This window comes from Opisthorchis viverrini (genome assembly GCF_000715545.1).
Source record: "Opisthorchis viverrini unplaced genomic scaffold opera_v5_395, whole genome shotgun sequence".
Taxonomy (NCBI): Eukaryota; Metazoa; Platyhelminthes; class Trematoda; order Opisthorchiida; family Opisthorchiidae; genus Opisthorchis; species Opisthorchis viverrini.
Window position 1 is genome coordinate 343184 of NW_008752054.1, and position 12489 is coordinate 355672.

The window sequence follows — 12489 nt, forward strand, 5'->3', positions numbered from 1 at the left end:
CTGACATATATATATATATATATATATATATATATAGTTCAAGCCCTATTAGCAGTATAGGAGAGCCCATTCACAACAACCACGCTTAAACAAGAACGGCCTTGAGCGAATGCGCTTCAGAGTCACCCTCCCCACATTCCGATAACAAAACCTCGGGAAAATTTGTCCTTCCTTCATCATTTGCTCTACCAAGAGGTGGACAATGTATGACCTGGCAACAAAATACGAAAACTCTAACCGGTAAATTTATTCGCGTGGGCAACTTCCGCCTCCCTGGATAGGGACCCCGGGACTCAAATCACCAGTGACATTGTCAGAATTGGCCCAGTCATACTATCAATGGTGCTCCGGCATCGAACCTATCGCGTTCAGTGCGTAGCCATCCGATTTCCCAACAAATTGAACAAGTCTTCGCTTCCAAGGCTTGGTTGTAGGTCCCACACTCCCGTTTTCTGGTGATCGAGACCGTAGAAGCTGGTACCCATGTGCTTATGGTACACGGTTTATAGCTGATAAATTGAATAGATTGATTGACTGTGAACGTCATATGAAGATACACTTGATTTCACGAAGATGAGCCAGGTTGACATCTTTTGGAGTAACCGGTTCTGTCATTGCTTGCTGCATAGTTGTTTATACATGTATCTCATTCACTTTCAAATCACAAAGGTACACAAAATCAAAAAATCCCGAAAGGGTCAAAACACATGTTGCACCTGAGGTCCACAAAATAGAAAAGATCGCGAAATACTCCCATCTGTCGTTATGCAGTGAGTCAAAAACATGACCAGGTGCTTTCAAAATTCTATCGATAGCGAGGATGGATTAGATAAAACACTAATTGAACAAGATGAAGACGTCCGAAACGAATCAGTAAAAACATTTCTACCAAACTAAATCGGTCGAATTTTCCCGGTAGAGACTTATCCAAAAGGATGATAGAGGCCCCTTCAGCTGGATAGGCTTAAACAGAGGGGCTTGTAATTCGCTGTGGAAAACAATGGGTGTCTTATTACGAATATCTGTAATTACTTCGTAAGGAGTATCCGGAAAATGCTGATTTTCCCTAGCTTCAGAAGATAACCGAACTCTCTCGATGGCTACTAAATGACTTATATTGAGGATTTACACGGAACAGAATTAAAAGACGTCCAGCTGGTTTTTTAACCAGGATTCTCCCATGTCACCCTACGAAATATGGATAAGCAAAAAAAAGTGTAAAAAGAGATGGGGTTGGTGAATGCGGGTTCATTTTAAAGAGAGGGACTTGGGATTAAGCGACACTGGGGGAATTTCTAAACTGGACTGATGTCTAGAGTTCCGGTTCTTTGGAATCAAAAGAGTGGGAAACGCGCAAACGAATTAGTAAATATTTATTTGTTGAGCTGTGTCGAAGATAGGGTTTTTGTACAATAACTTCGCAGGTGTGGCTAACCAACCGAGAGAATGACAACCTCCAGATGATCAACAAGTCAATTTCGTAGTGGGGGAGTAGAATGACAGACAATTCTTACGAGCTACAGACAACTAATATGAGGCTGTCGGTGTAGAAAACGCGGTTAACAATGTCAAGTTTGACAATTAACACACTTGATGTGTTCTAATTTGAATAACACACAGTAAATTCCAATGACGACACAACTCAACAGGCAGGTATAAAGTTCATGTATACAGAACTTCGAGGTTCACTTGTGCATGTGTAAGGAAACAAAATTAGTGAGCGACTGGTAAACATTTGTTTGTTCGAAAAACATCAGAACTCTAATTGCTTACAAAGAAATATGCTGTTCCCTTTCGTCTACATGCTGAAATGATGGCTTTTGTAGGACAGGACTTTAAGGGGACCCAGAGATGAAACACTGATACAGATCTGTGATGGGTGATTGTGCGTCAGTTCCCCTCCCGACGTAAATAAAAAATAATAAAATAAAAATAAATAGAGAAATATTTACAGGGTGGAAAAATATACTTCTCCTAATTTCAGAATAGCCCCGACCATCAAATTGGAGTTTTTCAGTGCTGGAAATTTCGGATAAATGAACAAACGGAGCAGTCCCAGGTTACTGTGAACAACCCTCAATTGAAAGAAGACCAGCGAATGGTAACTTGAGGTTAAAACAAAGGCGAGTTTCCCACTTCAATGGACATTGCGGGTGATCTCAATGTTGAAATCCGTATGAAAATTACGGTTGTACAGTCAAACTGCTTTAGTAAACTATAAAACTATTCAGCCTCGCATGACTATTCACATGTTGTCCACAGTTGCCAGCTGTACATTATCCCTTCACTTGTTCATAGCATGACGTAAGGCTAGGTGTAAAAAAAGCATCTTCAGAAACAGCGCTCACGAGGTCACGTGTATGAGCGCCTGAAAATGACAGACAAAATAGGTGACGAATAAACATGTTCGATCGAAATACTATTGTAAAGATGGGGAAATCGACGAGGCTGTCATCAAATGAACGAGAACTAAAGTTAACGAGTTCCGTCAAACTGTAGATGAAAAGATTGACCTGTTGAACAGGGACGCGAAAAGTTGATAAAGACTCGAATAATATGAAAAGGGGACGTGACACAGTCTCAGTCTGTCACCTTTATTTTTTACTTGAACCCAAAATGAACGCATTTCACTAACCCGGTTGTGGGTTGTCGAACTATTTTCAGCAACCTTATAAGAAGTGCTCTGTCAACAAATTGTCCTGCGACATCTCGAATATCGCACCACTGAAGCATGTATTTTCAGCAACCTTATAAGAAGTGCTCTGTCAACAAATTGTCCTGCGACATCTCGAATATCGCACCAGCTGAAGCATGAGGCAGTCTGCGAGCAGCACAGTCAGTTGAATAATATCACAAAGGAGTGACTCAGCTGGAATTCAGTTGAGTCATTCATGTAGTGTGGTATTGATGTATTTCGCGAAGAGTTTACTCGCTTCAGAAACCACAACAGCGTTCCCTTCACGTATGACCCAGCGAGATGTCCATTGGGTGAGCTCAGAACAGGAACTCAAAGGCTTGCCTTATGCGTATTGGCCACCCTTGAGTTAAATAATACAGTGACATTCCAGAAGCACAACGTCGTTCAGTATCCGTGGTTTGTGCTGCGTTCATACGGTAACGGTCTTTCGACAGACTAGGAGCTTCTCAGGTGAACCGATACCCACGAACAACTCCCCGTAAGTCCATCCCATTCCCAGTACATTACTATATTCTTAGCTTGTGGCTTCCTAAAGGGTGTAGAAATCCATTATTTTAACGATAGCAGTCATGTGTGGTTACACTTCAGTCGAATCAGTTATTCTTGGAAAGAATCTTATCATAGGATGTTTTGTCATTTAATCCGGAGGGGATCTATACGGGAACTCAGGTTAAAGAACATCGTCACAAAGTATTCTGAGGAGCCGATTTCTTCGATGACTCGAGTAAAGAAAACAGTAACGTAGAGCGCTCCAGGAATATCTCCAGCTTTATCCACTTCTCTAATTCTTACGGTGCGTCTGTCGAATTTCGTGTGGCGTGACAGTAACTCAGTTTCTGGTGCCAATCAGGAGTTTTTAATAAACTTTTCATACGAATACCAGAAATGCGTGATTCAATTTTGGATTCGCAACATGACATTTACATTTCGATATGCATGCTCGCCAGATTACGCAAAACATACACCTCGCGGCGCATTCTTAATATAGAAAAAATGTCGAATAAACTCAACTGGCCAGGGAGTCGTACAAAGCCTGAAATAACATTAAAGGTGCAAAACTAAATTAGTATGTTCCGTCAGGAAAACTGATCCGTGTTCGAGTGCAACAAGTTCTCGTATGGCCAAAAGCAGTCAGCTCAAAAGACACTAAGTTTAGAAAAGTGTGGTCATCCTAAGCTCAGTGCATGTTTAAAAACCACCAGTCTATAGTGGGAGTGGTGGGAGGTAAACATGGTGACCCAAAGTGGAGATTTTCTTATGAAATCAAAACAGAAAAAGGGTCCCACTATATGCTAGACAATTTAGATTTCAATTAGTGCGTTACTAATAGCTCAAAGGCCGTCCTAATGAATCCACATTCCTGGAAAAACGCGTGATGAGTCACGCGGAACCCAGCAACACTTCAACTGGTAGCCACGAAAACAAACAACCACAGGATAAAGGGAATTGGAATGGAGAGTGTCATTTCCATCACCATCCACGAAGACTTCGCACGGTGGATCATCGGTGGAACAGTTGAGAACGCAATTACGTTTCTGGTAGGCACCTTAAGTCCATTTACCGGTAGGTCATATGTATAAAATAAAATTCGTATGGTTTCGCTAAAAGAGTAGCTGGGTTTCGGTTGGACCGGAGGAAGCGCTCGTAAGCTCTAATGTCAACTCGATGTTCAAACGGACGTTCTCGAGCGAGCAAAGAGCTCGCGATAAGCACACAAGGCAAAACGAACGCAACTCTCTATAGGGAAGAAAGTTGCAGGCATCAAAATTTGCCTAAACCCCGTCATTTTGTTGTTGACTCATGTATATACACTCAAGAAGAGGATATGACGGTGGGACTCTAGAATTTCTCAGCTTTTGCAAGTATATACTTATATAAATTTTTATATGGACGATTTGAAATATAGCTTCGGCTGAATTCGAGGGTCTAATGAAAGTTTTTTTTTGCGTACGCAGATGAAACGAACGCAACTCTCTATAGGGAAGAAAGTTGCAGGCATCAAAATTTGCCTAAACCCCGTCATTTTGTTGTTGACTCATGTATATACACTCAAGAAGAGGATATGACGGTGGGACTCTAGAATTTCTCAGCTTTTGCAAGTATATACTTATATAAATTTTTATATGGACGATTTGAAATATAGCTTCGGCTGAATTCGAGTGTCTAATGAAAGTTTTTTTTGCGTTACGCAGATGACCCAGTCGTTGTGATCAAGCTTGACAAAGTTGACTAATTCTATCAATATCTTACCACTGAATCCTTACATTTAGTTTAGTATGGAGCTGAATGCAGTTCTCTTCAAGCTGAGGTAGAGCAGACTTCAAAAGCGGCTAACCAGTAGCTTTAATTCAGTGGCAACTAAGACCCAACAAGAAGACGCTTCATTCCAAGCAGGGACATCTAAAGCGATAAGAAGGATGGTTAATACGGCTAGCATTAGCATTCCAGAAAAGAAAAACCCTGAGCTCAGTGCTGGGGTGGTTGAAGGGGCACTTAGCGGGCAGGACTAAGCTAAGACTAAAGAGACCATGCAGTGGTCCAGGGTAAACTGGACAATGGACGCACATTAAATTTGGAAGATGTGGAAGTTTTGACACGACGGTTGCGATTTACATCACATAGGCTGATGCCCGGAGTGGTGAAAATCACCAAGCAAACTAGCGTGAATAGAGTGGAGGGCATAGAACTGGCAACCATGTGGAGAGGAGTTCTGGGTCAGCCCAGAAAACGGGCGGTTATAGTGAAATGTTTTAGGCAACAACTACATAACCCAAGATTCACTTAATTACACAAACACCAGATCCCATCAGCCCCGAATTACACATAGACCAAAAAATCTGCAAACAACACCCCAAAGGAATATTACACTAAGATATCGTACACCGAAGAAGCAAGGTGCCACAATACTGGTTCAAATTTAAGACAATCCACTACAAAGCCGATGTGTTGTGAATGTTAGACATCCACACAAATCAACAAAAGAGAACTCATGACTGACATCCGGCACTGATTGAATCGGTTAGACATGAGAAATCCCACCGGTTGGTTCTCTGACTGCCTTAAAACTTGGTCAACGTGGTAGCTTATTCGCTTGGCCTGGAGAAGGTTTTGTAGAAAACGTGGCCCAGCACTAAATCCACCAACTGTTTACCAAACCATGAACCTAGTTACTTTGGCAATGAAGGCTAAGTTTACTGGATTTCGTGAAGCATGTATCTCAACGTGAGTGGCACTCGGAAAAATAGATTCCCTATCCAGACACAAGCGAGCAGGCGAAAAAAAACCTGAACTGAGACTGCTATCGGAATTTTCAAAAAAAAATTCTCCGGAGTCTTCGCGTTGAGGGAGTTGCCAGATGAAAATCCAGTCTCGTAACTATCAGCCGCATAAGTGAAACGGGACGGTGAGATTGTTGAGAACCGTATGGTGAGCAAGCGTACATAACACAAGACGAGAAGTCCAGAAGCACACAGCATGTCACTCACCGAAACACGCCCCGATCTACCGTGTTCAACAGGTTTTCCACCGGATCGATTCGGATGTCTGCTCCAGTAAGCTTCTTCACGGACCTGATGCATCGCAATGACGAGCAGCTGGGTTTCTTGCTGTTCACACCATCCACTAATGCATTTACTGTCAACAATTCTAGTCTGGAGAAGAAAAAAGAGCGAGGGAAACGAGAAACCAGATTATCAGTGTCATTCACATGTGGAAATGTGATGTTGAATGACAGGAGCAAATAGTACACTTATGTTGAGTTCAGTACTCTCTCTCCTTATAATGAAAACATCTCAGGAGTAGTGAATTGTTTTTAACTGCGAACGGTTTTTGACTAGTGAAGGGTTCGAGGCAAAGCAAGACCGGAATCAAACAAAGTGAAGACTTTCTCTTTTAAGTAATGCATAATAAAACAGTTTGCAAAGTCACGACCAATGTGTCGATTCCGGTGGAAAATGTTAAATTATGCAAGATGGATTATGTAGATTCTTCTATGAGTAATGTGGGCTCTTAAACAGTTCCAGTGCGCCCATGTGTCGTTGTTCGTCCTATCTAACAGCTCTTGAAGTAATCAGTAGTTCGGCGAATCCTAGAACATCGAACGCCTTCACAAAACTTCCAACCTGTTATTGCAGTAATTTGTCGGGAATGGGAGCAGTTTCTGACGACCTTGGACAAATCCTCGTTAGGTCTTCTCTGGCAGTTCCACAAAAAAGGAAGGATCATACTGTCATGAAGGATCTTTCTCTGGAAACTGAAGATTTCATTCTATTGCTTCCTGATATGTTCTTTCTTTAACTGTGTTCACACATGAGAACAGCTGACGATCTTTCGACTGCTCTGTTCCGCTTTACCAAGATAAAACCTAGATACTTTTACGTGTTTCTTCAAGAAATTCATGGGTCAATCGAATGCAATTAGCCGCGTCGTATCGCAAAGTGACGCTCGAACACATTGTATCTTGGTCTGTTCTGTATGACTATAGCCCGGTATATCCCACAGCATCGATCTTGCTAGTAAGGTTTGTCAACCATTGGAACACACGCCTGGTTTGTTCCTCGTGAGTATTCCTCGATTGAGGTCAAATGACTCCTGTTCCAAGACTTGAGTGGAAAAATGGAAGACTTCTCAAGAAAAACCTCTTCCTAGTTGGAGATTCCTTCCGAAGAGGGAGTGCGGTGTTCGTAAAGTAAAGAAAAGAATGAACATCGTAAAAACGGCTTCATCGCACGGACGATTCTCGCAAAAAGGGAGTGCTGCATCATGGAGACGGGGCACAAATGACTGCGAAGGAAACGTGGATGAAACTTGAGTTAGGTATAATTCCCTTAATTTAATTTACTTTGACCTAAGAACTGCTTCAGGTACTCCGAGAAGTGAATATTCAGCATGCATACAAGTAATCATTATATACAACAAGCACTGTGTTAGCGTTTCCTACATCTTGAAGGAGGCACCAGGGCTAACATCGCCAGGGATGGGATAACCAAGTAAGCTTATTGGATACGAGGAGAAATCGGGCCTTGAAATATAAGCGATGGCTAATTGGCAAACAGGTCTAGATTGCAGTTATCCGATGTCAAGAAGAGAATAGCATTTTGACACCTTGGGGAATTCGAAAAAAAGTTATTGGATCACCCAAAAAGTTCATTCATCCTGAATGACAACTAAATTGGTGTTTCTTTCGGTTTCCGCTTTCGTCAATTGCAAACACTCTTACCGTCAACTGAGCACGACAACAACAGAGGCAGACAACTTTGAAACAAACTGAAATGAACATAAGCCAGCCAGAGAAAGGTAGTGGAGGGCTTCACTACAAACTCGTGAAATACATTTTCAGCATTTCAGTGATGCGTGGAGGCACTTGTCCTCACGGAAGTCCAGCCGCATGATCGACCATAAATGGCCATGACGAAGAAAGGCCGCTATCCAATAATCCAGCTCAAAGTGCGAAGTTGGTTGACCGACAGACCCGAAAGCAGACTCAAGGGCTTGAAGCGGTGAGTCAGAAAACGCTATTACTCGTACATCACCCCGGCGATTTGTCTTATCTTTTGTCGCTGCAGTGAGGTTGACGATATGCAACTATAGGAAATAGAAGATTCGGCATTCACAGGTTCGTAACCTAACTGGCAAACCGAATGGACATGTTCGTTATAGCCGAGAACGGTAGAGAGCTGCTGGTAAACCTAACATTGGGGAAAGTGTGGGAACTGCTTTCGAAAACAGCTATCACGCACACAGAGTAGAATTGGGGTCGTTAGCAGACCACGTGACACCACGTGACTAAATAACTGACAAAAGCAATGATTAAATCAAATATACTCGGTCCTTCTGAGCCATTTCTGAGAACGAGAGTCGGGCAACACTGAGCAACTCCACACGTAAACCGTCGTAGAGATGGCATGGTAATCGTGTACAAATGTAGTATACATGTGATAATGCAAAATGCGGTGTTCCTTTTTAGAGCAGCGATACCATTCATCAGAAAGGGCTACTTCCAGCTGGTTCCTTGAAGTCTCCCACAGAAGGGACCGTATTCGGTTTGTTCACTGTGGTTGAACAGAAAGAGGGACTCAGAGGAACACAACATGAAGTGTGTACCCGTGAAACCAACGAGCGATCTAGCACAAAGTTCCAAGCAAGATAGCTTCTGCTCGGCACCTATGGTTCTCCTTGGTTCAGATCCTTAAGAGAGCAAGCCATCTTGAACAAGCTGAGTAATACTGCAGCATGGTTTGGCATGAGCTTCACACCTGTAAAGTGTAAAGTGCTGCTACAAGACTGGATGGGATCAAACTCACACATCATGCTTGCAGGTGAACCAATCGACCTGGCAGATAATTTTTTTTACCTGGGCAACTGTATGTCCCGGTGGACTGGCTGGAGACGGTATTATTACTCGAATCGGGACACCCTGGGGGCTTTTGTCAACCTCTGACCCCTATGGCGCCGACGCGCCGTCACTTTGTCTGTCAAGGACACTGTGATTAACACCGCCTCATGTATCAGAAACGTTAGATCTACGCGCAGAAGACATACGAAAGTTATCGGTGTTTGACCATCAGTGTCTCTGAAGCATTGGTCAGGTCTGGTGGAGATACCGGATTCGTAATGTTAAGGTACGCCAGATGGTCGTTCGCGACAGCTAAATTATTCACGTTGGCTAGGACATATACTCCGTATGTCAGAAAACAGTCTGACTAGCAAAGCTCTTTTCGCCCAGCCCTGTGCTGAATGGAAGCGACCGAGAGGTGGACAGTGTATGACCTGGCAAGTAAGGAGGAAAACACTAGTCACTAAACTTAGTTGGGTCGACAACTGCTGCCTCCCAGGATGGGGACACCGGGACTCACTCACCAATGGTAGTCATTGGCGCCCGTGCATCAAAGCTATCGCCTTCAACGCGTAGCTACCCACTTCCAGAACTGAACACGCCATTACCTCCAATTGACTGGCTATATCTTCCTACTTTCCAGTGATCGGATCTGCAGCAGCTGGGACCATTGCACCGATGGTACATGGTATATGGCTGATAAACTAAATTCAATTTTTATCTCCCTAAGGGGAGACATTACAAAGATAAAATATATTACCATCATTCCATATGTCAACTGAGATGGAATGAGTGTGCCCAGTCGCTAAGCCGTTGCGCCACCCCACAAAACTAATCGAAGCCTTTTCACTTGGTTCGACCAATAGACTGGCAGCGTGACAATTCAGACAGTTGTATAATACCGAACATGGGAAATTCGACGGCGTGTCACAATTCGACCGCATATTTACAATTTGTTACAGAGCACAATTTTTCTATACAATTCTAAAGTTGTTTTTCGGACACGTAGTACCAAAATAGTGTATGATAACTTAGAAGACAATAGTTAACAGCCAATAAACACATCCAGTATGGCGATTATTGGGCGCATATATCAGTCACAGACAGTCCAGGGTAGTGAATATCCGCGACATTCACTCGGAATTGCGCAAAAAACACCGTCTGCTACTGCGACAAAAAGTGTTGACAACTTTATTCAACGAATTTCTTTCCATTGGATCCGTGTAGTGTTTGACCTTTGACTTGGAAGAAGCAATACTGCTCGATGAAACCCTTTGAAATCAACCGAAGCGCGTGGGTTGGGAGTGAATCGCGTGGCGGTTAGGTGCTTAGGGTTAGGCTACCATAAGCTGGAAAAACGTAGTAAGAAATTGTTTACTCAACGGCAAATAACCACAATTCACCAGGGTGGATTTCAATAATGTACCATTTGCTAGATCCCTGCCTATACAGAAATCAAGTTCACACATTTACAAGCCCAGGTTCGCATGTGACAAAGCCAGGGAAGGTAGCATACCAGTTCCGCGTTCGGTGTCAGCAAAAAAATCTAGGTCACAAGTCAATCTACTTTGTGAAAACGTGCACTTACACGTGCATACTTTCGAACTAAACGTCTAATTAAACTATCCCTTGAAACAAATTGAATGTCAGTGATACAGCTAGGGTGATGTCCAGTGACAGACGGAAATGACAGTAAGGCAAAAACGTGTTTACCAACGCCCATACGCACTGGCCTGTGGCAGATGAAACAAACACATCTGAAAGTTGTTTACATAAAAAATGCCAAAAATGTCACGGCAAAACAGAATTCCAATGAGATCCCGTTCGCTGGTGTGTGTGTGTGTGAATGCGAAATTCCGGTTCGTACTACACCGGCAAAACAGAATTCCAATGAGATCCCGTTCGCTGGTGTGTGTGTGTGTGAATGCGAAAATACCGGTTCGTACTACACCGAGATCAGTGCGGACGCAGTGAAGGATAAATAGTTCACACCTTTCGAGGATTTACCTGCCGAAAGTGAATAACATTCCAACTAGTACTGTTATTTTTTGGAAGCAGTCACGAAAGGCGCAACAACTACGAAGAACACAGAATTTTATAACTATGTGACAGTGCGAACCGGGTGGCGTTTCAAACAAATAAAACGCTTTTATAGGAATGCAGTATCGCTCGAAAAATAACGAAGAGTCAGAGGATGTGGCAGTGACCAGGAGACGCAATTTTTTAGACAGCACTTCCATCGCTTCGAGTGAAGTGTTCATGCACAGATTAGTCGACAAAAACGTGCTCAAAATCCGTCATTAACTATTGGACTTTCTGAAAATCTGGTGCAGGATGAAAAGACAATTAGTAGGATTTTGTGGTCCATTCAAGCTTCTCTCAACTAACCTAAACAATTTGGCAACTGGAAGTATGAAACTCATTGAAAAGAAAACGCAATCAACTGATCAAACATAAAGATGTAATCCACCATACATTGATAGGACAGACCGAAACTACACGTGATTGGCGCTTAGAGGTTCTCCTCAGAATTCTACATGAATGCGAAGACAAGGTCTTCGGTGACATTGCCTGGTTGGGCGATACTGATCATTCCAGTAGCTTGTGAGACAATGAACAATATGCAGCTAAACTAAACGCTCCCCACTCGTCCATGGCTCTCATGGCCCGTCACTCATGAAGGCGGGAAGGTCTAGAGACTGCATGCAACTGAACGTGTAAGTAGACTTTTAGGAGCGTATTTAACGCTAGCTGTGGACACAAGCAGATGAAAGAAACAAATGGTGGGCAAATACGTTCGTCGGATGACACCACCGTCATCATTGGCAACAGTATCAGAGAGAACAGTGGTGCTTCTCTGCCATGAAGTCATGTCAATGTATTTGAGTAAAGCTCTACTATGGAAAGAAAAAGAAACAGGGAGGAGTACTTAGAGCTAGCCTTTTGCAAACATTGGAGATTTTCACACCTCCTACACCCAGTCAGACAATCCGGATAGAAACCTACAGCATGAAAGCCACTAAAAACGAAAAGCATCCGTAACTTTCAGTATCTCCAAAATCACGGAGTACTAGTAGGGGCGGCTACTACGAGCCAGGTGGATGACCTAAAACAGAGCTGACCACGGCACAAACAAATACAGTGGTTCCGAGCTTGCTTTAGTTGCGAAAGCACCAGTATATCGTCAATATTGTAATTGCAGCGCACACCAATGCACGGTAAATCGGGTGAACGAGTGCGAGCAGCCCGATACTTAAGGACGTTGAAGGCAGCCAAATGGACCGAGGGGGGTTTGAATTTGTTTAACATTGTCAATACCTTAGCAGCCAAATGACATAAAGAACGCCGTCATAACGGATACTATGGACATTTAATTGTGAATTGAGCAGAGGAGGGGAAGAGCGGAGTAAGAGGAATATTGAAAGGAGAGGTGCGAGGTTACCAATAGCCAATTAAA

The 12489-nt window shown here is 43.0% G+C and overlaps 1 protein-coding gene across 1 annotated transcript in view; it reads right to left on the reverse strand.

Annotated features, from left to right (window-relative positions):
- The window catches only part of T265_10692 (hypothetical protein), a gene marked incomplete at both ends in the record, with an annotated part of 123993 nt that overhangs the window by 75376 nt on the left and 36128 nt on the right, over positions 1-12489 (reverse strand). Inside the window, one exon of the mRNA XM_009177146.1 lies at positions 6184-6348. Within this exon, the coding sequence (XP_009175410.1) occupies positions 6184-6348 (165 nt within the window). The remainder of the gene's footprint in view (positions 1-6183; positions 6349-12489) is intronic.